This window comes from Carassius gibelio, chromosome A15 (genome assembly GCF_023724105.1).
Source record: "Carassius gibelio isolate Cgi1373 ecotype wild population from Czech Republic chromosome A15, carGib1.2-hapl.c, whole genome shotgun sequence".
In the NCBI taxonomy this organism is placed as follows: Eukaryota; Metazoa; Chordata; class Actinopteri; order Cypriniformes; family Cyprinidae; genus Carassius; species Carassius gibelio.
The window spans coordinates 10046072-10071259 of record NC_068385.1 but is presented as its reverse complement, the minus strand read 5'-3'; the positions used below and the strand labels follow the sequence as shown (position 1 = coordinate 10071259).

At 37.2% G+C, this 25188-nt stretch overlaps 1 protein-coding gene across 4 annotated transcripts in view; it reads left to right on the top strand.

The window, feature by feature from the left end:
• The window catches only part of LOC128029160 (unconventional myosin-Ic), a 38619-nt gene extending 13552 nt beyond the window's left edge, over window positions 1-25067 (top strand). For 3 of the 4 annotated variants that reach the window (XM_052616749.1, XM_052616751.1, XM_052616752.1), the window contains 30 exons: window positions 12420-12575; window positions 12657-12772; window positions 13514-13712; window positions 14213-14293; window positions 14528-14707; window positions 15558-15656; window positions 15862-15975; window positions 16111-16182; window positions 16418-16537; window positions 16782-16861; window positions 17551-17656; window positions 18022-18102; window positions 18192-18283; window positions 18402-18496; window positions 18640-18686; window positions 18786-18866; window positions 19397-19502; window positions 20227-20344; window positions 20759-20872; window positions 20993-21069; window positions 21159-21312; window positions 21416-21575; window positions 21663-21746; window positions 21840-21933; window positions 22028-22083; window positions 22671-22806; window positions 23089-23159; window positions 23244-23341; window positions 23465-23564; window positions 23658-25067. In XM_052616749.1, coding sequence (XP_052472709.1) covers window positions 12420-12575; window positions 12657-12772; window positions 13514-13712; window positions 14213-14293; window positions 14528-14707; window positions 15558-15656; window positions 15862-15975; window positions 16111-16182; window positions 16418-16537; window positions 16782-16861; window positions 17551-17656; window positions 18022-18102; window positions 18192-18283; window positions 18402-18496; window positions 18640-18686; window positions 18786-18866; window positions 19397-19502; window positions 20227-20344; window positions 20759-20872; window positions 20993-21069; window positions 21159-21312; window positions 21416-21575; window positions 21663-21746; window positions 21840-21933; window positions 22028-22083; window positions 22671-22806; window positions 23089-23159; window positions 23244-23341; window positions 23465-23564; window positions 23658-23684 — 3114 coding nt within the window. In that variant the 3' untranslated portion in view covers window positions 23685-25067. Of the gene's footprint in view, window positions 1-3156; window positions 3382-12419; window positions 12576-12656; window positions 12773-13513; window positions 13713-14212; window positions 14294-14527; window positions 14708-15557; window positions 15657-15861; window positions 15976-16110; window positions 16183-16417; window positions 16538-16781; window positions 16862-17550; window positions 17657-18021; window positions 18103-18191; window positions 18284-18401; window positions 18497-18639; window positions 18687-18785; window positions 18867-19396; window positions 19503-20226; window positions 20345-20758; window positions 20873-20992; window positions 21070-21158; window positions 21313-21415; window positions 21576-21662; window positions 21747-21839; window positions 21934-22027; window positions 22084-22670; window positions 22807-23088; window positions 23160-23243; window positions 23342-23464; window positions 23565-23657 lie in introns of those variants that run through there. The other variant, XM_052616750.1, reaches the window with a different exon arrangement.
• The last annotated feature ends 121 nt before the right edge of the window (window positions 25068-25188 follow it).

Below are 25188 nucleotides of genomic sequence, written 5' to 3'. Positions count from 1 at the left end.
ACTAAGTACAATAACCAAACATTTTCATAAGTCTCATTATTACACAGAATTTGAATTAAAATGCCTTTCGCCCACATCAAGTCCTTACCATGATCCAATTTCAAATAAATGATGTGGACAGATGATTGTGGTCAAGAACAAAAGGGATTCAAAATTTATTTGTTTGTGCAAATGTGTGTGTGTGTGTGTGTACACACACACACACGCACACACACACACACGTATATGTATGTATATATGTAGTATACATAAAAATGTCATTTACATTATTAAATGTTGTCCCGGTGTTCCAACCTTGAAATGTTTTAGTATACAGCACACTGTTTGCATACTGTCCATCATGCATCTGCAAGATTACAATTTGTGAATCTCGGATAATAGTATCATCCTTAAATAGGTTGCAGGTGCTCTATCCTACTGTTTCAGGTGGATTTTTGAAGTGTGCATCCATGCATGCTTTAATTACTTTCTTGACCCTTGTACAGCTGTTTTTAAGTTATTAAGTAAAAATGAATTTAGCTAGATACCAATGTTTACATAAAAATGCAAACCTTTTATGGCATTAGGACGCATTTTCCTGACGTGGTATGTCTAGCATTTAAAAAAAAAAAAAAAAGGAATTGAATACTTTTATTCAGCAAATTCCATTTTAAAATGTCAAAACAGAAAAGTTATTTTAAATTGTAATATTTCCCAATATTACTGTTTTTTTTATTTATTTTTTTTTACTACTGATGTATCTACTTTCCCCTAATCAGCAAAATATATGCCTTCAGTGCATAGTGGACTGGAAAAATACAAATTGGGATGCTGCACATGAGAAAATTCTGCATGTGAAGGAATTTATTCTGTAGATTGAGTAATAAAGAGAGGAAGTGAAGGGCAGGGGCCCTAAAAGTGGCTAATATAAGTATACATGGGGTGAGAGCACAACAGGCATGCAGGGAAAAAAGCTAGAGTTTCCATTACGGATTTCCCACGGATGTCATTTGACCACTTTAAGGAATAGAACGCCCCACATAACAAACAAAACCTCAAGAGTGTTTGTTTCTTGGCCAGAAGGCCATGTGAGGATGTGCGGGTCCTGTTCTTACAGTGACCTGAAGGGTGACTCTGAGTCCACAGAGTCTGACTGTTGTAAGCCTCTTTAACCTGTCTGTGTTTCACACAATGGATGCTGCTTTGGAATAATTATAAAGAATAACTATTCGTGTTTAAAACCTGTATGACATTCTTTAATCTGTGGAACACAAAAGAAGATATTTTACAGAATGTCCAAGCAGCTGTTTCTTATATAAAAACGTGTATTCAAGAGACTGAATAATTGATTAAATCAATAAATGAGGAATTGAGTGATAAAACAAATATACCACACAAAATAAATAAATGCATAAATAAGGAAATTATTTTATTAAGGACTCACAAATGTACTTATTGATTAAACATATATTTATTGATATTAATAATGATATATTATTATTATTATTATTATTAATTATTATTATTATTATTATTAATTATTTAGTCATTTCTATCAATTTCATTAATAATTATTCATTCATTTATCCATTCATTATTGCAGTTTTGATCTTCCATATTTTTTTTGTTGTATGAGAGAAACAGCATGAACAAGTGGGAAGTAAAAAAACAACAAAAAAAAAACTTTATTTTTCTTTTTAAAAATCAACTATTTCTTTAAGGTCTGTCTATGTCTAACAAATTGCCTTCTTACCCCATGGAAGTAAGACAGCTTTAGAAAGCTGGATCAAAGTGACCCTGATCAAACAATGAGACGATAGAAATAGAATAGAAACCGCTGTTTATTTATCTTGTTTCTTAGACAACCATTGACTTGTCATAAATTCATAACGTTATTTCTAGTACACACGTACTAATAGAAAGGTGTGCACAATGAGCAAATGCAGGCAGAGTTATAATGGCCGGTGACATGCTAGAGACTTTCCCTGCACTTCTTACAGCCTAAACCTGTAATGTCAGTGTTCCCACAGAGAAAGAGAGAGAGCAGTTCACACCGTCTGGAAAATATTACTCAGATTCCAGCAGGCGGGGTCTCTGATTATGTTGGCATAAGTGGGAAAGGGAGGTAGCAAGAATGAGAGATTGATAGGACCGAAAGTACGGAGGAGGATTTACACAACTCGCACGTTGTGCAATGCTGCACGCCTATATTTTACTCTAAGCTTCTCCTTGCACATTTACGTCATTGGAGGTCCAGTGGAGGGCGCTGCTCTGTTTATGGGCAGTAGTAATGACCTTTTTAAAGTTTTACCTGATCTCTAAAAATGTGTTTGGACTAAACAGGTGGTGTGTTGTGCTCTTACTGGGTGGAGAGGAGACAAAGGGGTGTGTCTTCGTACATTAACCCTTGGTCATTCATCCGAAAGACTCCTCTAAGTGCTGATGCACAACCATTCTTTCAGATCATCTTGGTGATTATTTGCAGAGTGATTTCGTAAGACTTTCTCAGCTGTATAAACACTGCAGTTTTTTTTCTCTGTATTATCATTCTGTCTATCAGTTCTATCTGTTACTGTATCTGTAAATCAAACTGAAACTACAGTCATAAATCAACCATATTTTAAGGTGAAACACCTGTGGTATCAGGATATAAACTCATAATGCATACCACCGTAAGTGGATGTGACCTGTGCACTGTGAAGTGCGCTTGACCTGTTTTTCTACCTCGAGCAACGGAGCCAAGTTTAAGCACATTAATCTTACCCCTTTGACGGATCCCTATCTGAAATCTGCCTCAGATCTGCTTCAGCATGCACTGGGGCAGCAGGAAGAGAGGAAGAAAAATCACTTGGCGTAATCACTTGCTACATTTCATCCAACATGCAATGTTAGTTCCAGAGCTTTCCAGAGTTCCCAGTCCCAATTCACTGCTTCCTTTGTTAGCCTGTTAGCACAAGACATATGCTTTTTCTTACGTTTTTTGTTTGTAATATTTTCTAAAAGAGGCACAAGGCTGACTGGTTTTTAAAGACAGGCACATGCAGGGCTACTACAGGGGGGCTGGAAAGTTTTAGCGTTCGCTGTAAATCCCATTGCAGGAGGACAGAGCAAACGAGTCGAGTGGGGCAGGCGGGGGGGTGTCACTTTCAGAAGGACTGACTCGTGCCTCCGCAGGCAGCAAGGGGGGAGAGAGGGAGTGAGAAAGAGAGTGAAACGCAGGAAAGGAGAGGAACGTTAAAGCTGGAGAAATGGCAGCTGGGACGCTCCCACACATAGGGAAGAAGTTGTTGAAATAACAAACTCGGCACACTTTCTTAAACGAGAGTGTTTTGGAAATACTTCTAATTCATCTACTTACAGCAACAAGCTGGGAAGATTGGGAAGATGATGTATCGAGGCATGGTAGGAACCACAGCATGCTTCATTCTAAACAAAAGCAGCTGGGAGATTTCTGCAATGTCAGTCAGGGTCTTATGAAAATGAAATATGGGGTTCTGGTCTAAAGTCGTCAATTCATTTTGTGTTTAGATTATGTAATGATTTGCTAGCACAACTGGAATGCAAGTATCACAGGGAGTGATGGATTTAATAGGAATTTTAATTATAACTAGAGAGTAGGGTGATCGTTATTATTTTGTGCATTTATTTAAATACATGTGATAATATCATAATTCATTGTATATAATCTGTGTGTGTATGTATATATTCATATGTATATATATACATTTTTAAATAAGGTCATTTTAAAAATATTCTGTAAACAGAAATTATGCATTATTGACTAGGTTGTTCATAAGGCATTCATAGGCATGAATATCAGCTGGTCTCTAAATGCTCATTCAGTATTTATTGAATTGTAATAGTAATATAAATAGTGAAGATCACTTTTCCTCTGAAACGAAGGATTTGGAGTTTGTCTGTCCTATCAGGCGATGATTCTATCTTGGGACCCTCTTACATGCCGGACTATCAGTATCTGTGTTTATGTCATAGTGTTATCTCGCAGTGTAGCAATCTCAGGCTTTAGACCAGCAGCAGTCACTGTTGAACTCCAGGCTAGAGCGAGAGAGAGAGAATGAAACTGGCGTCTGTCATCGGGTCATTCCACCCTGCTACATTTCTTCCAGTCTTTGTCATCTGCGACCTTCCTCCGAAAGCCAACAGAAACTTCAAGAACAAGCACTCGAGATAAAGACCTCATCATGCGAGCTTTGTGTTTCTGAGGCCTTTCACTCGTTCAGTGTCGTGATTCGCTGAGTGTCGTTTGCAGAGCATCATTTCACATTCAAATAAACACACCTTGTGGTCAGCAGTACTTTAGATGTGATCGAATTTCAGCTTTTTTCATCGTAGACGATTGATAGCAGAAGTCTGATGAATAGCTGATAATAGATTTATGGTATTTGGTGCAGTTTTGCTCAAGATTCCACTGAATTGCTAAACAGCTGCTCCTCTCACAGGAAGAGCCAGATCTCAGGGAGAGGAAATTAGGTTTACATAGTGGTATGCTGCTTGGAATGACTGAAAAGATGTGAGATGCTCGGTTCTGAGATATTAAGGAAGGCCAGAGCTGTACATGTATATGCGATTGGGTGGGAGACACTGTTAGAATGAAACTGGGCAGGAATACTGTGGCGGTCCAGTAAGCGGTTTACACTTCTCCTGACTCGTGCTCTTCAGATGCCCTCTGGACATGAATGCCTTGCATTGTCTGGCAGGCTGGAAGGAAGGATAACTGGTAGGGCTGGACGATATGGCCAGAATTTATAGCACGGTATATTTCTTAATTTCAGTCGATATGAGAATTCCAATATCAATATGAACACTATTTAAAAAAAGCCTAGTAAAAACCGCCAAGAATGCCCACAACAGATGTTTGTGCATACAAACTTATGAAAAATGCCAAGTCTATGACATCTGATTTAAAACCATATAATATTTTAGGGGGAAAAAACCCTGTACAAATAAGGTAATGGTCAGCCTTTTTTTTTTTTTTGTATTTAGCCTTCATACAAACAGTAAATGTGAAATCACTGTCAAATAATCGTCTAAGACTCACGTAATTAATATTAATATATTTAACTTCAAACTATAGGCTAATGTACACTACCAGTCAAAAGTTTTTGAACCGTACGATTTTTAATGTTTAAAAAAAATTTTTTGCATTTATTTGATCCAGAATACAGCTAGAGCAGTTCCATTTTGAAACATTTTTACTATTTAAAATAACTGTTTTATGTTTGGAAATATTTTAAAATTTGATTTATTCCTGTGATTTCAGCTATATTTTTAACATCATTACTTTGCTGATTTGCTGCTCAAAAATTATTTATTATGTTGAAAACAGCGGAGTAAAATTTTTTCAGGTTTCTTTGATGAATAGAAAGTTTAAAAGAAAAGCATTTATCTGAAATAGAAATGGTAACATTATAAATGTCTTTATCATCACTTTTGATCAATCCAATTTTGAGCATCCTTGCTAAATAAAAATGTCTATAATTTATTTCCAGAAAAAAAAGAAAGTAATCATACTGACTCAAAGCTTTTGAATGGAATAGTGTATAATGTTACAGAAGCTTTTTTATTTCAGATAAATTCTAATCTTTGGATCTTTATATTCATCAAAGAATTTACTCAACTCTTTTAAATATTGATAATCACTAAATCAGTATAATAGAATGATTTCTGGATCATGTGACACTGAAGACTGGAGTAATGATGCTGAAAATTCTGTTTTGATCTCAGGAATAAACTACATTTTAAAATAAAGCAGTTATTTTAAATAGTAAAAATATTTCAAAGAAAAAAAACGTTTTTTGCTGAACTTTGGATCAAATAAATGCAGGCTTGGTGAGCAGAAGAATTCTTTAAAAGAAAACATTATACAAAAAACATCTTACTGCTCAAAAACTGGTATTGTAAGCTGATTATTCTTATAGATTGAAACAAAAAAAAAAAGTGTAAGGAGTATTAAAAGTGCTCTGAGTTTCTAGAGAGAAAAAAAAAACCTTGTTGCTGGAAATGGACTTGAATGGAAACTGGTTGTCCACCAGCAGGAGGCGCTGAGAGAGCGGTAGAACCAGCGGTTTCTCCAGTAACGTCTGGAATCAAGAAATGCCATAATCAAGAAATGAAAATGCCATGGAAACGTTTCTGAAGACGGTCGGTTCCCCTCAGATATACAATCATATAAAACACCCGCGAAGTGTTTTGATTTAAAAATGTGCAGGGTTCAAGTCAAACGCCACAAATAAATCAGTGTATGGGAAATATTGGTAATGTATATCGAAGTACCAAAAATGTTTAAAAATCATATCACCATTATTGAAAAAAAATTATATCGCGATACATATTGATATTGAATTATGGTCCAGCCCTAATAACTGGTTATTTTATATCTTCTCCAAGTCAAAAGTATGTGTGTGTCTGTGAGTTCAGCATGTGGAGGGGGTGCATATGATGTAAAACTCTTCATCCGTTTAGACAGAGCCAGTCACACCTGTCTGTCAACTTTCCCCCTGAAGTTTGAAAGCCACCAGCTGACTTTCCAAACCTACACAAGGAAAGCCATCGACTGAGCAGAGCAGACCGGCGTGAATTACAATGCCACTCATGGTATTTCTCACCATCTGTGTGGTGGTGATTAAAAGAGCAATGTTAGACATCTTCTTTGAAGATTTATTGATGAATATTGCTTAATTAGAGGATGATATAATGTGGTGCTTAGTAAGGCCCGTGCTGGGATCTTTGCACAGCTTTTAAGTGTGTTTAAAGCACTTACAAGTGTTTCATTGCTTTTTCATGACTATGAACAATTGCATGCAAAATAGGGGCCAAAAAGTTGCATTACATTTGGAGAAGTGCTAAAAACTGATCAAAGCTGCAGGCGTCTGATCTTTTTACACTTCTCTCAAAAAAACGAGCCAAAACAAGATATCCCACACTTCTAATCACACACATCCACAATCAGGATAGAAACTGGTAACCTAAAAATCATAAGCAAGCAGGCAAGATGTGCTTTTCTTCTTCACCATTCTCCATTCTTCCTTGTGGGAAGGGTAGGAGCGCATGACTTTGCTCTGGATATCTAGGAATGTGACCTTTATCCACTGCCTTCATTAATTATGAAAAAATGCACTACATTCTTCTCTTCTTCATCATCCTCCGGTCATATCAGGAGCTGTTAACTGGACAGAATCAGAATTGACCTTAGAGAAAATACATTCTGGAGTGTTTGATTTGCACATTCACTCTTTCAAACAATTTATCTTGGTAATCAAACCTCTGGTCTCTATCCGACTGTTTCCAAAGACTGCTAATGTCGTCTTGCAATGTGAGAAGTGCTGACGAAGGCAGCTCGACTCGGCAGATCTCCCTGAAACAGCTCTGCTCACAAGAACCGAGCTAATCAGTAGGATGTTGGAAGGTCATGCAAAAGGCAATTATTGTTCACAAAGAACAAACCGCTCCCTCTTTGATCTTTACATTTTTCAGAAAAAGTTGGAGTGAAATGGAGAGAGAATAATTTGCACACAGTCGTTGTTTTCAGAGCAGGATTTGGGAAAAGTGAGAACATTAGAAAGGCATGTAGCTTGTCTTCTAGAACTGCATGCATGAGGAAAGGGACCAGAAGTGGGAAAGAAAGAACAGGAAAGCAAATCCATAAAGAACAGTGCCGTAATGGAGCCTGTTTCTGGAGAAAGTTTTATATCTAGGTGATGCACAGATATTATTTGTTTATATCAGCAAATATTTAATCAAAATAAAAACTGTCTGTCTGTCTGTATTATGCAAGTGTCACAGGTCTGTATCATACAACTGTCTTTTAGTAAGTACAGTAGCTGCAGTGGAAATTATCTGTCGAAGGCCAGGATATTTATATGCTTGAGCTGGCCAACAAATGATGTCATGGTCTGTCTAGCCAGCGTGCTTCGTTTTTATTATGACTCCACCACCAATTATTAACTGTCAGGTCTGTGTCAATGCAGAAGAATATGCATGCAAAATAAGAGAGACAAACAATTAGATTTGATTAAGAAAAGAGTGCAATATATTCACTTCACACTTCTGATTTGATTTCCAAATCTGATCAGTGGGTCTGTGTGTCTGCATTCTTATTTGTGTGAATCAAATATATACAATACTATATAAAAGGTTGGGGTTAATACGTTTTTTTTTTTTTTTTTTTTTTTTTTTGAGAGTAGTCTCTTAAGCTCACCAAGGCCTTATTTATTTAATTAAAAATACAGTGTAGACGTAATATTGTGAAATATTGCAATAGTTTTAAATATACCTGAGTATAAGTCGCATCAGTCCAAAAATACATCATGATGAGGAAAAAAAACATATAACTCACACTGGACTATAAGTCGCATTCATTTAGAACCAAGAACCAAGAGAAACCAGTACTGTCTCCAGCCATGAGAGGGCGCTATATGTCTTCAGTGTAGACTACAGGAGCACTGAGCAGCATAGAGCGCCCTCTCACGGCTGGAGACAGTAATGTTTTCTCTTGATTCATGTCTCTTAGTTCATTTCTCTTGGTTCATGTCAAATTAATTTTGATAAATAAGTCACACCTGACTATAAGTCGCAGGACCAGCCAAACTATGAAAAAAAAATATGACTTATAGTCCGGAAAATACGGTATGTAAAAATTGAATATATGTAAAATTAAATAGAAAATAGAAAATTATTATTATTATTATTTTATTTTATTTTTTTTTAGATTCTTTGATGAATGAAAAAGTATAAAATAACTTGTATTTTATATTGTATATTTATTTTGTGTATTATTATAAAATCTTTACGGTCACTTTTTTTCAATTAATGAATGTGTACTTGCTGAATAAAAGCATTAATTTTATTTTATAAAAATAAATTACATCTCACTGCCCCTTTTGTATGGTAGTGTACGTGCAGTATAATATAATATTTTTGTTGTTGATATTCGCCTGGTGATAAAAGGGGTAGAAAAAAAATCCCATACACTTAGACTGAAGAAAAGTAACTCGAGAAAAGTAATTAACCACCTAGCGACCACCCAGAACACCCTAGCAACCACATAGCTATGGACAAAACCATCCTAATAGAGAACAAGATAGAGCAACACACGGCAATGTTAGACTTTCAGAGTTGATGCACCTCTTGCTCTTGGTTCATTTAGCAGGTTGACGGATTGACAATGAAGACACATCCTGCCGCTACACTTGTCGACTGTTCCCGCTCACCTGTAATGTTTTTCTTTCGGCTTGTTTTTTCCCACCGTTAGCCAGTTGTAGTTGTAGTTGGTGTACATCAACTTAATTAAAGTGCTTGCTCAGGTGTTCTGTATCTGTCTCTCGCTGTCTCTCCCTCCAGGGGACGGTCGCTGCTGTGTCAATAGCAAAACAACAGCCGTGGCAGCTGGTGCATTCGCACAATGTGACCGTGTGTATTTCGATGCATAATCACGCATTTGTTCATCTGAGTGTGTTTGCGTGTGTGAGTGGATATACGTGTGCTTTTCTGTTTTAAGCTAGGAAGCATCACCCATAGTCCTCTTAAATTCAGGATTACAGACATCAGATGACATGTGACCTACTGGAACTTAGTACATTTTTGTGTCCTACTAGTTTATGCAGTGCTAAAGATAGGGATGGGCATTCGATTAAATTTTCTTAGTCGATCGTCGGGAGAATTAACGATCGACTATCGATTAATCATTAATATTTTTATAATTATTTAATTTTTATAATAAAAAAATGCAATGAATACAAAAATACAGCGTGTTTTTCCTCGGTGAGACCTTTATTACAAGATCAACTTGTGGCAGACAGTTAAACTACGTTCAGGCAAACCGAACATATATCCGCGTGCATATGCAGTGCTCTAAAGCAGCGGAACCTGCAGCTGCTAGCAGGCGTTCTTAACCCTTTCGAGTCGATTAACGCATATATGCGTTTTGAGTCTGAATAAAGTGCTTCATTCTTTTTTCTGAGGAAATCCATTTCTCAAATCATCAACCACATCACATCTTTTTGGGGTGAATTATGTCTTAGTCCTCTCATCGCGAAGCAAACAGTAAAATAAAATAAAAACTTGAAGAACAGTCTCGCTGCCTTTTCTTCTGTGTGGGCGTATTCAAGCGCGCGCTTCAGTTTGAATCTGAATAGCGCGGGGGCGTGGTCACATTAAATATAATGAAGGAAGATATGAAAAACAGACATTGCGTTGTTTTCATATGGATTACTTTATCTCAGAATATTTGTTTTTCGGAAGCACTTGTTTAGTTTAAAAGTAGACATTCCAGGCTTTCTATAGATATCTCTCTCATGTCTCTTCGTTGAGTATTCACGGAGTTACGGTTCATTTTAATGAAATGTTTGTACATGACGACCAGCGGAGACAAAGACTGTAGACAGAGCCTCATGAAAATTTGCCGGGATGCACAGGTACATCATTTGAGCCGTGGCCGTGTTGTACTTAAACACGGTATCGCAATGTTTGCAGTTAACTAGTTCGCTTTTTAAATCAAAATGGTCCCACGCCACACTTCGCCGTGACATCTTCATGATTATTCTTTGAAATCAAAACGGAAGATCACAAATAACCGAGTAGGGTGTCAAATATTGCCCCATGGTGGTAAAATATTTAATTGCTGCCACACAGTGAAATTCATTTAATTGCTTGAAGACTCGCACTACGCAACGCAACCTGCATTAGATTAAAAAAAATGCTTTAGATTAATCGATAACAAATTAACATGATCGAGGAAAATCTTAACGATCAATTATCGATCGTCGATTAATCATGCCCATCCCTAGCTAAAGAGCATCTCTGGAGAAGGAGTGACAGCTAAGGTTGTTTCGACACCATGGATTTGTCCAACATTGGGAATCTAATGCGGAAAACTCAGGCCTCCATTGTGGAGAAGGGTTGTCTCTTTAAAAACACAGATCTGGTAATAGCTGTGAGTATGTTTTATCAGCACACTTGAGTTTGTGCTGATGTAGGTACAGATGTGGTTTGAGTGTGAAAACTGATGGTTTAGAGAGGCTTGTTTATTTTTAAAGGTGATTTTATCAAGCTAATGGAGTAAAACTGCATTGCACGCTTATAAATATTACTGTGGTGGTGCCATGAAGCAATGGTAATACTATGGTATTTGAATATGGCAATTAATGATTATCATATTCTTATACACTGGTGTTACATAGTACGTCCAACAATACCTTGTAGCTATTTTACCTTGTGCTCTTTTTATTTAAATATGTTAAAACTCCAAAAAGTAAAATCAGTTATTTAAATGGATCAAGGTAATTAAAAATTATTTGAATTATTTAAATGGGCATGTACAATAAAATATCTAATATAAACCAATACATATCCACTATCAATTAGTATTGATAAATTAAACCATGTCTAAAAACCAATATAGTACCAATGTTTTTTTTTTTGTTTTTTTTTTATGTTTTTAAAAGAAATCTCTTATTCTCATTAGGGGTGCTCCGATCACGATCGGCCGATCGTTAATGCGCATCTCGTCAGTAAAGCCGGTTATTTAATCAGCGGTAAATTCCATTAGGTGCGTGATTTCACATAGAGCAGCTGTTACTACACAGAGCCGTTGTTAACTGAGAAGATGGGCCAATAAACGCTGAAAATTAACGTGATTTGCGCATCTTCTCTATTAACAACGGCTCTGTGTAGTAACAGCTGCTCTATGAGAAATCAGGCACCTGATGGAATTAACCGCTGATTAGAAAACCGGCTTTACTGACGAGATGCGCATAACGATCGGCCGATCGTGATCGGAGCACCCCTAATTCTCATCAAGGATGCATTTATTTGAAAAAAATATACAGTAAAGATAAATATTGTGAAACCATATTACAATTTCAAATAACTTTCCATTTGAATACATTTTAAATAGCAATTTATTTGTCTTTTTTTTTTTTTTTTGTTAAGATGATTTTTTTTTTCAAAAATATATTTTTTACTGACTTATTGTATTGCATCGTACTTTCTTAGTTTTCAGGTATGTGTTTGTATTGGTATTATGGTATTATGGTGGTACATTATCAAAAAGAAGTCAAGGTAGTACTTCCTGGTACTTTTAAAGTTTAAAGAGTATTAACTTGAGCTTAAAATTGTGCTCGTTAAATCTACTGTTTTAGATGGTGACGTTTTGTTCGCATTGGTATGAGTGGTTCATTGACAGATCTTTCATACAAATACTTGAAAATAAAAGCTTTCTTTAGCTTGGTTTCAAACGAGCTGAACTCTGTGTTATGAAATGGGAGGGGTCATGATGAAGTCGTTGAGTTTATTCAAGGCTCTCAGAGGGCCTTGACATGCTGTGTATGTTGCGGTGTTTATATATCATCTCCGTCGCTCTGCTCTGTGTCTGGAGGGTGTAAGTGTGATTCTGTATCTCACTTCTGCTCTTTCTCTGTCAGGCTGTGGGCAGCGACGGAATCCGGGTCATGATGGAGAGTGCCCTAACAGCCAGGGACCGGGTGGGCGTGCAGGACTTTGTCCTGCTGGAGAACCACACCAGCGAGGTGGCATTCATTGAGAACCTCCGCAAACGATTCAAGGAGAACCTCATTTATGTAAGAGCTGTTCTATTCACTCTTGAAGCTCAAATCCCAGAGTATTGATCTGATTCCTGTGTGTCTGTCTTCCTCCCACAGACATACATTGGTTCTGTGCTGGTGTCCATGAACCCCTACAAAGAGCTGGAGATCTACACTAAACAGCACATGGAGCGATACAGGGGTGTCAATTTCTATGAAGTCTCACCTCACATGTAAGCAATCAGCAACAAGTCATTATTACCCACAATTCTGCTCTCTTTTATTACTCAGATTAGTCCAATGGGATGGCTAATGTTTTTTTTATGTTATTAAATAAGGACTAGAGCAGTGGTCTGATTTGTCAAGCGTGTAAACTCACATCCTTATGGTAGTTGTAGTCCTTATTTAGAAACTTCTGTTTAAATGTAATGTTAAGGACTATAAACGGAAGTTCTTCTACAATTGTAACATTCATAGATTTTTTTTCTGTAAGGTTTGTGTGTGTATGGGAGCTTTCAGTTGTCTGGAGGCATAAAGGGAAGTATAAAGTTATAGTTTACTGAAAGCAGACTGTACTCCCGCTGTACCGCAGTTTTCATCTCACTCTGATAGCAGATGTGTAAAAGTGATGAAAGCATTATCTCAACTCTTATATAAGCTGAAAAAACACAGACCGTCTCTGGTGTCACCCTCCTCTTTCATCTTGAAAGCCATTGGCAACTCCATCCTCACTGGGCTTTTACAGTGTTTACACACCAGTGTTACTGACACCTGAATGTCATTTTAGGCTTTACCAAAAGAATGTGTTATTTTAATGCTACCAGAAAAGGAATTTGAAGCAACATTGCACGCACATTATACACCAAGACAGATTATGAGAAATGCTGAATTTTAATTAGATACATGTATTAATAATAATAATTTGTTAAAATACATAACTAAGCTTTTGTGATCTTGACATATTCCCTATACAGTTATGCCGTGGCTGATAATGCGTATCGCTCCATGCGGACTGAGAGACGGGATCAGTGCATCCTCATCTCAGGTGAGAGTGGTGCTGGCAAGACCGAAGCCTCCAAAAAGGTTCTGCAGTACTACGCCGTCACCTGCCCAGCCAATGAGCACGTGCAGACTGTCAAAGATCGCCTGCTGCAGTCCAACCCTGTGCTGGAGGTAAACATGTACACAGCACAGCTAACCCAGCAGGTTTCATGACATACAACTTTACCAATCTCCAAATGCCTGCGTATAGTGGTGAGATCATTGCGGGCAGTAATTGTTGCCCTGGACTGCTGTCTTGGCGAATAAAAACTTTTGAATGACTCTCAGCGATGCCAAGGAAAAGATGCCGGGTTTATTCTGAGCAGTTTGTAGTCCTGGTAAACCCCTCCTGTAATTATACGCCACTGTTATTATCTCTGTGATAAGACTGGGGCATACATGAAGGACGTCTAAAAATGAGAAGGCCTACGGAAGCAGCTCAGACGGCCGTTCTGCCAGATGTTTTGCAGATGTGGTGCCTCCCTTTAAACTGGATGTGTGTGCATCCGCTAGAGCTTGCGTATATTCGCTTTTGTCTAAATTACGGTATATCACTTGTTTTTCTGTAAGCCGTCCTTAATTTAATATTAATACATTTTCCTTCCCATCGTTGTTTGGTTTTGTCCTTTCAGGCTTTTGGAAATGCCAAAACTCTACGTAATGACAATTCCAGTCGCTTTGGGAAATACATGGACATCCAGTTCGACTTCAAAGTGAGTTTGCTAATGTTTTTAACAATATTATTATCATTAAGTGGTTATTAAATGAAGCTCACATCTCAATTGCTGTGATCCACCTTTACCCTTACAATGCTCTCCTTGGTTTGGGGATTTGGCTGCATCCACCTGCGTGTTTGTGTGTTTGTGTGACGTTATGCATGCGTGCATGTGTGTCAGAAACCTGGTATTATCCCCTTTGCTTCTCCCTTTGGGTGTCCCCGTTGGCAGGGTGCTCCAGTAGGAGGTCACATCATTAACTACCTGTTGGAGAAATCGCGTGTCGTGCACCAGAGCCACGGCGAGAGGAACTTTCACATCTTTTATCAGCTTATCGAGGGAGGAGAGGAAGATCTGCTGAGGAGGCTGGGCCTGGAGAAGAACGCCCAACAGTACCAGTATCTGGTGAAGGTGAGAGACAGACCTCACATTCTTTGTTATGATTACAGCAGATGTGTACAGTCTGAAGAAAACTGTATATTTGAGGAAAAGCTAGCACACATGCTTCAGCCAGACTGGGTAATGCTGGTTTCAATCAGTTTCTGTCGTCTCTCCATTTAATAAATAAAGCCTGTTTCCACCTTTAGTGTGAAAAAAAATAATCTTTGTGTCTCATACATGTTAATTTTTTTCACACTTTCATCTTCTGTCTTACAATGTGACATTACATCTCACAGTGTGGTTTTATATGCCTCAATTACGATATCATAATTTTTATTAAACTTTATATTAAACCATGTGACTTTACATCTTGCATTGTGACAACATCTTAATTTCTTGTTATTTTGAGTTTATATCTCGAAATTGCAAATGTAATATTTTTTTTTCTGTTTTAATGTAACGTAATCATCTGTCATTATTGGCACTATTTATCTCATAGTTTTGACTCTTTGCAACTTTGCAACTTATTTCTCGCCATTTCTCACAAATTTAAAATCATAACTTATTCTCATTTTAAACTTTTTTTTTCACAAATATCTATATTTTTGTCTTTTATGCGGAAATTGCATTAATAATCAAATGTCAAAAAACCCATTCATATATTTCTCAGCTCAGTTTACCACATTATTACCATTTATGTTGGACTTTTGTATTAGTATTCATAAATGGCATCATACATTTTCCCACAAGTGTGCAGGAATGTCCCTTTTTTGCTTCCTCTTGCTCCCCTGGTGTTTAATAGAGGAAGTGAAGAGGAGCCCCTCCTCCCTTGATTTCCTGTATTGTGTTGATCGTGCGTGTGGTGTTTTTTTATTTTTAGGGTAACTGTCCCAAAGTGAGCTCCATAAATGACCGCAATGACTGGAAGTTAGTGAGGAAAGCCCTGAGCATCATTGGCTTCACCGATGATGAAGTAGAGGTATGACAGACAAACTGACCAATCACAACACACACACTCACACAGTGAAGAACGAGCGAATGTTTTTATCCAAGAAACAGAAACCTCTCCCTCTTTGTCTGGGCAGACAATTCTTATTTTTGCAATCTGGTGTCAGAAATGACACTATTTACCTTTTAAATTGTGATCGTCCCTCTCATTCACACCCATCCCTTTCTCTCCGCAGGAGCTTTTGAACATTATTGCCAGTGTGCTACACTTGGGGAATGTTCAGTACGGCGGAGAGGACAGTGGCAGTGCCTACATCACCACAGAGACACAGATTAAATACTTAGCCAAGGTAATAGGACAGTGTATTTCCATCACTGTGTTTAATCATCTAAGTGTTTGTGTTAAACCTCTAACCATGTGCATTGAAATGACATGGCAGGGGTTTGTGTTTGACTGTTTGTGTGTGTACTTGTGATTATTGCAGTTGTTAGGTGTGGATGGCACTGTTCTTAAGGAGGCTCTAACACATAAAAAGATCATTGCCAAAGGAGAAGAGGTATATTTCCTGTTTTTTCTAGAGTGAAATATTAACATTTTCTTTCAAATATGAAGACTCTTAAATCACAGATTCAATTCAAAGCTTTTATTCAAACCATCTGTAATAAAATAGTGCTGTTTAGCTGTTCTGAGTATTTAGTTTCAGATTCTGTGTGTAAAAAAGTTGTATGTACAATATGTAATAATTGCAATGAATGTTTCCCATAATTCCACTGCATGTGTTTGTGTTGTAGCTGATGAGTCCTTTAAATCAAGAGCAGGCTGCTTCAGCACGGGATGCCTTGTCTAAAGCAATATACGGTCGTACTTTCACTTGGCTGGTCAACAAAATTAATGACTCTCTGGCCTTCAAGGTATGGACTCAATCTGTTAAAAACATTAGCTCCGTGCCTTAGCAAATTCTTCCTTAGAGGCTAGTATCCAAAGTGAATATTTAGCGCCCCCACCTGGAGAAAGCCTGGAAATAGCCTGCCATCTGATGTGTTATTGGAAGTCTTATTACAGTCTTGCCATATGATCTTACAGACTGTGAATGTTTAGTCTGAACGGCATGACACAGCTGTTGTTGAATATTTCTGTGCTTTTAATGTCTCACAGGATGATTCATTCAACAGTAAGAACGCTTCCGTCATTGGTCTACTAGACATCTATGGTTTTGAGGTCTTTCAGAACAACAGGTAGAGTAAATACATAAAATGTAATTACATTTTATATTATATTCATGTTATATAATTTAACAATATATATACTATATACTATTATATTTACTTATATTACTATTTAATGTAATATTGCATACACAGTTTATTTTATATAAATATAAAAAGATATTGCTATAAATATTTAAGATTAATTTTAATATTTTAAATTAAACCATTAAATTGCATTATTATTGTAATATTTAATGACATGTTTATATGAGAATATTAAATCTTGTAATTCTATTGTTTTACATTTCATATTTGATTTTTGTTTATATTTTTTATGATAATTATATCCATCCGTTCTCCAAACTATTTTCTGTACTTGAGATTCTCCTATGTCATGTTACTGGAGCCTATAAGTTATATATTTTATATTTTTGTTTTATATAGTAAATCTTTAGAATGAATATTTAATATGAATAAACTTTTTTTTTTTGTTTTAAACGAGTACAATAAAATATTTTCATATATGAAATTCATCATAAATTATCATACTAATCATATTAATATTTTTCTTTATATTCTGTATTTTCTAATAATATTTCATAAATTAAATCGAAAAATAAAGCCTTCTTTTTTTATTATTCTGGTTATCTTTGAAACTTTATTTATTACAAGAGTATTATCAGACTAACTCTGCCTCTCTTTGTGTGTCTGTTTAGTTTTGAGCAGTTTTGTATCAACTATTGTAATGAGAAGCTGCAGCAGCTCTTCATTGAACTGACTCTGAAGTCGGAGCAGGAGGAATATGAAGCCGAGGGAATTACGGTGAGAATTCCCAGAAACACATAAAGATATGCGTACTGTACACATACACAGCTCAGCACATGTCTGAGTCGTGTATGGGGTACTGGAATGGGGTCTTGCCCGCATCTCAGTGGGCACATTATGGGCAAACGTGTTGTGGGTTTTATTTTCATGCTGTATTAGTATGGTAATACTGACCTCTCACACTGCAGATAAAACATTGTGAAGCATAAACTGTTCAAAAAAGCTTGTTTGTGGCCTTGATTCGTGGGTGGACTGGGAATGCTCTTGATTTTGCATTCCTTGAATTTTATATCAAAAACAACATCTTGAATATTTTCCTTTTAGTTCGAATGCAGTAATGCTCGTGTTTTTGTGTTCTCCAGTGGGAGCCTGTGCAATATTTTAACAACAAGATCATTTGTGATCTTGTGGAGGAAAAGTTTAAAGGAATCATTTCCATCTTGGTGAGAATACTCTCTGTGAACTTCCATCAACATATTAGATATTGTTTTAAGTTGCTTGAATCTAAAAGTATTTGCCTCACTTTCTACAGGATGAAGAGTGTCTCCGGCCTGGAGATGCCAGTGACATCACCTTCCTGGAGAAGCTTGAGGACACTGTCGGTGGCCACGCACACTTCCTAACGTTAGTCACGCCACCTTCCCTTTGCCTTTCTAACATCAGGCCTAAAGTAAAATCATATACTGAGCATTTGCAAACCAATATATATGATATTTATATCTGCAACTGTACAACATTACAGTCACAAGCTGGCTGATGGAAAAACCCGTAAAGTGATGGGTCGTGAGGAGTTCAGATTGATCCACTACGCAGGAGAAGTCAACTACAATGTGAACGGTCAGTTACTGAACAAAGGGCAGTGATTAAAGATGAAGAAACAGATAGAGAGTATATCGTTGAACAAAAGCGGACACTTATGCCCACAGATTTTTCCAAGGCTGACCGTTTACTGACGTCATTATGTATTTTCCAACTTCTAGGCTTCCTGGACAAAAACAATGATCTCCTTTTCAGAAACCTGAAAGAGGTGAGGGAACAGGCCTAAAAAAAATCATATATATATATATATATATATATATATATATGAGAAACTTTAAATACTGAAATAATGTGTCTGTAATTTCAGGCCATGTGTATGTCCGAAAATAAAATCCTCACTCAGTGTTTTGACCGAGAAGAACTCACCGACAAGAAACGCCCAGAGACGGTATCTATCTATCGATCTGTCTATATATCCATCCACTTATGATTCAAAAAGTAATCTCTCAAGTATTCACTTTTTAACTTAAATACTACTATTTCTAGAAGGCTATATGTATGTTATGGCAAATATTATTGTTTACCTTCAAACTGGACCATAAACAACAAAAATTAGTTTGTGAATCGGTTCCTAGTTTATACATAAACCACAGCAGCTTGGCCTCTGTCCATGAAATTGTGAATCTGCTTGCCACCCACACTGTGAGGAATGCCCTGACACTGGTACCTCGTCACTCCATGTGACTGCGTTTAGTCCTGAATCCCCCCCAACCTCAGTGCCCACTCTGCGCAGCTCCATTGGCCGAGTGTGGGTGGACTGCTGTATAGTTGTGTGCTTGCATTGTTGACCACTGGCTTCTCCCACATTGTCACTGCCTGGCTGGACTTGCACACTGTGGCTTGTGTTCTTGCACATTTCTCACCGGCCATCCCCGTCTGTTGTCTTCTTCTCTCGTTCTGTTGGCTCGCTGTGACCAGGCAGCAACCCAGTTCAAGAACAGCCTGGCGAAGTTGATGGAAATCCTGATGTCTAAGGATCCGTCTTACGTGCGCTGCATCAAGCCTAATGATGCCAAGCAAGCAGGTTTGTGAACTATTTTCTGTACTTGAGTTTTAGCGTTATTTATCACTTCTTCTCTCTTGTTCTTATTCCTTTCAGCTGTTCCCTTACCACAGGACAGTATTATTATGCTTTTGTATGGCAGTATTATGGTAGTTTGATGCATTCCATGTTTCTAAATTATTGCCATATTCATGTAAGATTATGTATTTATATGGTACTCTAAGGTATGTAGAAAATATTTTATTGTCATAGGACATGAGAAATATCAGTATTATAATTTATTATAAAAAAAAATTATTTATTGTAGCATGTATTGTTCATATTTTTAACATTTAAATTTTTTTTACCATTATTGTATGTTGAGTGCTATACATTTTGATACATCTATCTATCTATCTATCTATCTATCTATCTATCTATCTATCTATCTATCTATCTATCTATCTATCTGTCTATCTGTCTATCTATTTTGAGTGTTTATATGTATTTTGAGTTTATTTGTGTAGTTTTTTCTCCATGTGATGTAATGGTGTAATTGTTCACACTGCAGTCATTGGTTCCCTCACTCTGATTCTCTCTTACTTCATCAGCTCCTTTGTTTTTCCCTTGTCTTTTGTTGATGTTTGTTAGCGTCTTTTGTTTGTTAATAAGCTCTTATCCTCCTAAATAGTGTAAAATCTATAGATTTATACATATATTTCATTTTACAAAGCCTTGTTAAACTGAAGTATATTTCTCCTTACAGGGCGCTTTGATGAAGTCCTCATCAGGCACCAAGTAAAATATCTTGGTCTGATGGAAAACCTTCGGGTGAGGAGAGCGGGCTTTGCATACCGCCGTCGCTACGAGACCTTCCTGCAGAGGTTGGCATCTACATGGCAGAATTCTATTAGAAAATTAGGCCTATGTGAACTGTTTTGTAATTCTGGTCTTTTAATGTTTTAATGGCACGACCTGGTTATTATTTCAAGTGTAACCCTGTTGGGTGACCAAACATACCTCATACTGGTAACCCACAATATGTTTTTAACTTGTAGTTCACGTTAGCCTGAACCCAATTTAGCTGATTTAGGTTATTTTTCAGCAAGGCTCTCACAAGAAGCTTATTTGTAACTCTTCACACTTTCTAATCCTCTTTTAAAAGCTCAGCACTTCCTGTGGACTTCAGTGATAATTAAGGTCAAAGGGAACAAGGAATGTGTTGAAAAAAGTGATTCCTCTTTCTGCTTAAAATGTAGTTAGGTTTTGTGGGTAATGCTTGTGTTCTCCTGTTTCAGGTATAAATCCTTGTGTCCAAACACCTGGCCAAACTGGGATGGCCGTCTGGTCGATGGAGTGTCCACGCTCGTCAAGCACCTCGGCTACAAACCTGAGGAGTACAAACTCGGCCGGTTGGTTACACAAATACGTTTTTTTAAATGCATTTTTTTATTATATTGGTGAAAAAAAAAATAGCATTCTTTCTGTGGTGCCAAAAAAAGATGAAGGCATTTTTTTTTTTTCTCTTAAAGGACCAAAATCTTCATCCGCTTCCCCAAAACCTTGTTTGCTACCGAAGATGCACTAGAAGTCAGAAAACACAGCCTTGGTATGAGCCATATTCAAATTCATATCATCTAACTCTCCACTGGAAGGTCTAACTAAACTCAACCTCAACAAACTGTTCTTCATGCACAGCTACCAAACTGCAGTCATCCTGGAAAGGCTACAGTCAGAAAACCAAATACTGTAAAATGCGACAATCAGCTATCAAGATCCAAGCCTGGTGGAGAGCTGTTCTGGCCTGCAGAAAAGCAAAGCGTAGGAGAGATGCTGCCAACACCATCCGCAGGTCTGTGTGCATGACGTGTCTAGTACAATAGTCAGTATGTTAATACATGTGAGAGGGCTTATGCTCACTTTAGTTTTTATTGTCTACATGGTCACTATTACAGGTTCATCAAAGGCTTCATCTATCGCCAGCAGCCACGTTGCCCAGAGAATGAATACTTCCTGGATTACGTTCGCTACTCCTTCCTAATGAAGTTGCACAGGAGCCTGCCCAAAACTGTTTTAGATAAGAGCTGGCCAACACCACCCCCCGCCCTCATTGAGGTGAGATATATCAGTCATGATCCCACAATCATCGACTCATCTAGACATGATGAGATGAGAGATTATGTCTTCCTTTCTCATTCACAGGCTTCAGAGCAGCTCCGAAAACTCTGCATGCAGAACATGGTGTGGAAGTACTGCAAGAATATCAACCCGGAATGGAAACACCAGGTGTCCTGTCCTGTTTTTTTGGCTACTGTACTGAAAAGTACCTGTTGTATATGGTTATTACTGGAAAACAAGCTTTATTATCTGTTATTGCAGTTGGAGCAGAAGATGGTTGCAAGTGAAATCTTTAAGGACAAGAAGGACAACTACCCACAAAGCGTCCCAAAACTTTTTGTGGGCACGAGGCTCAGTGAGTTTTCAGCCTCAGTTTGGAGACTTTAGGAGAGCTCAGTTTGGATTTCCTTTATTGTATATTCTAATGTTTTTTTTGTGTGTGTCAAAAGATGGCGAGGACATCAACCCTAAATTGCAACAGGCTCTGGGGAATGAGAAGATGAAGGTTGGTTAAATTCTGGGATGTTTGTTTGGGAGATCTCTCTTTAATTTGGTTCAGACTGCGGTGCACATCCTCTCATCAGTCTCTCCAAAAAAGTCAGAAATCTGGCATTTTACATGACTGAATATGAGATCGCCTACATATTACTTCATTTCTCAGTGTTTCCTCAGACAGCGTACAGTGGTATACTATGTTTGGCCACCGACTGAGCCTGGTTTCTCCCAACACTTTTTTTGTTTCGCCATTTCTATCATGATCATCATGTTTTGGTTCCTTGCCACTTGTTGCCTTTGGCTCCCTTAGTTGGGGACACAATTTCTGGCAACATTGTAGACTTGACTACACGGACACTAAAAGAACTGAACTGAGCTGGACGATGAGGTCACTAAATCAACAATGAACTGACTTTAACTGAAAAACTGACTGTTTTCTATTGTCCTCTTGCATTATCAGCACACGTTTTTCTTGTTTAACACTGTAAAGTGACTGGGCTTGACTACTATACATGACAATGTATGAAGCATCTATGATAATAAACACATGTAAAGAAAAAAAGTGATTCTGCTAAGATAATCCATCTTTCCCCACAGTATGCTGTTCCAGTGACTAAATATGATAGAAACGGATACAAAGCACGCAACCGACAACTCCTGCTCATGGCAGACAGTGCCATCATTGTGGAGGAGGCCAAGCTCAAACAGTCTATCGACTACAGCTCACTGAAAGGTGAGAAGAGAGAGCGAGAATGACAACGCTTACACAGATTTTACACTTAGTGTGATTGCTTTCATACCAGTTATGAGGTATCCCATTCACATGAAATGAACCAGAGACTGTTTTCAAGCAGATCTGAATGCTTTATTCAGAATTTTGTTCAAACCCAGTTCGAAAAGCCACTTTTCCCTCCGTTTCAGACATCCATGCCAAAAGCTCTAGTGTGAAAACACCCATTGAAAAAAGTGAATCACAACAAAGTAAAACCCCTGACCACTTCTGTTTTATCTTTAGGGATTTCTGTCAGCTCTCTGAGTGACGGCATGTTTGTTCTCCATGTCGCTTGTGAAGACAATAAGCAGAAAGTAAGTCTGGAGATCAGGAATTTGCTTTTAATTGCTAAACCAACTGCTTTCAGAGTGAATATATGAACTGTATTGGTGTCACAGGGTGATGTGGTGCTTCAGTGTGAGCATGTCATTGAGACTTTAACCAAAGTGGCCATCTGCGCTGACAAGATGAACAGCATTAACATTAACCAGGGAAGGTCAGTTTTTTTTTTTATAAATCTTACGTTTTAAGGCAGACTTCTGTAAATCTCAGAATTTTGTTTATGAAATTATTATACATTTTATTAAATAAAACGTATTGCTTTTTCTGGCATGGACAGTATAAAGTTCAACATGGCACAAGGAAAAGAAGGGATCATAGATTTTACATCTGGCTCAGAGTTGCTGATAGCCAAGGCTAAGAATGGACACCTTTCTGTGGTGAGCATTGCTGTCGACATAAACTTGAATGGCTGTTAATCAAGATTTTTTTTTCTTCTCACTGAAATAATTAACCTATTTTTAATTTCTCAGACTGCCCCTCGCCTCAACTCAAGATGATGGACGAGTCCTGAAGAAGTACTTCCTGCTTTCTCACAGGATCTTCCAGATACGCTCCTTATTTCATCAATCACATGACTAAAGTTGGAGCTTCACTCTGCCAATCAGACGCCAGCCAGCTGCACCAAAAGCCTCTGCTTTACGTTGTGAAAATCGAGCAAACTTATTTATGTTTCGGGGGATTAATACTGTTATATGAATATTATGATGTTATGTCAAAGCCAAGAATAACAATTTATATGTGCATTTTTTTCTGCACCTCTTGTCTTTATCTAGCTTATTTGGGAAAATTTGATTTGTTAGAGAAGGTGACCTCAGCCATGTTAATGAGGTTAAATCAGGGTTCATAATGAGTAGTTATTCGCTTTGGTTTTATTTATGTTCACCCATGATTTGCTTTTACTTTTCCATGGATTCTGCAATCCAAACCTATTTAGAACCAATACACTTTTGTGTTCATAGGAAAGGTATTAATTACTTTTTGCATAGAGAAGATGACTTTGAGATGTTCACTTGAACGGTTACACCTGTTCTACACACTATTAGTTCAACATAATTTTGCTAACAATATTAGCTGATGTGTTAAAAAGGAGGACAAACTTTTAGAGAGCGTACACCAAGTGCATTGAGCGTGCGTGCCATGTATGAAAAGCTACCAAAAGATCATCAGAAAATATTTATTTTCTCAGTCCTAAATCTGAGTCTCAAAATGTTACAGCTAGAAAGTATCTTTGATCAGATAAGTGATCTGACAAAAAAAGCTCACTGTAAAGCTTGTGAGAGAAGTTAGCCGTAATAGTAGTTGTATGTTATCTACGAAAATATGTAACTTGGCTTGTTTGTTTCTCTGAGGCAGGTTTATGTATATGTAGATTAAAGGTAACAAAGCACTACTAAATGTTGGCAAACCAAATGTAAATGTTATTTTAGAAACCAAAAAGTGGAAATTTGGCATATCCTTTGCACTGTAGGATTTCAGGCACCTAAAACTCTTGATAGTACAATTGTTTGATATTGCCTTGATGTTGTGACCATCAAAGGACAATGATCAGAGAAACATTGAACATGTGCCAATCATAGCTGTTTTCAGTTGAGGATGCTTAAAAGAAAACAGTGGAAGGATACACAATAAATGCTGGTTTATCATAAGTGCCACATGTATTTAGAAAAAATATATATATTTTTGACATTTATAAAAAATTACAAATAAAAAATACCCCAATACTGTCCACAAAAAACTTTTGGCCTCCAAGTTAAGTCAATTCAAAGTTGTGTTTTTAGTTTTATACTATTTGTGTAAAATGCCTGGAAGAAATCTGTCATTTTGAAGCAAACTGACAATGTATTTGAACATATTAAAGCTGATTAAAAAAATAAAAAGCATTGCCATGTCAGATCTGTATTTTTTCATAGCATGTATGGGATGGGTATTTGAGCTCGCATTATTTAAGGTAAGTCACAGCTTCCCTTATATTTTTTCTTATCATTTAGTGGAAATGTAATT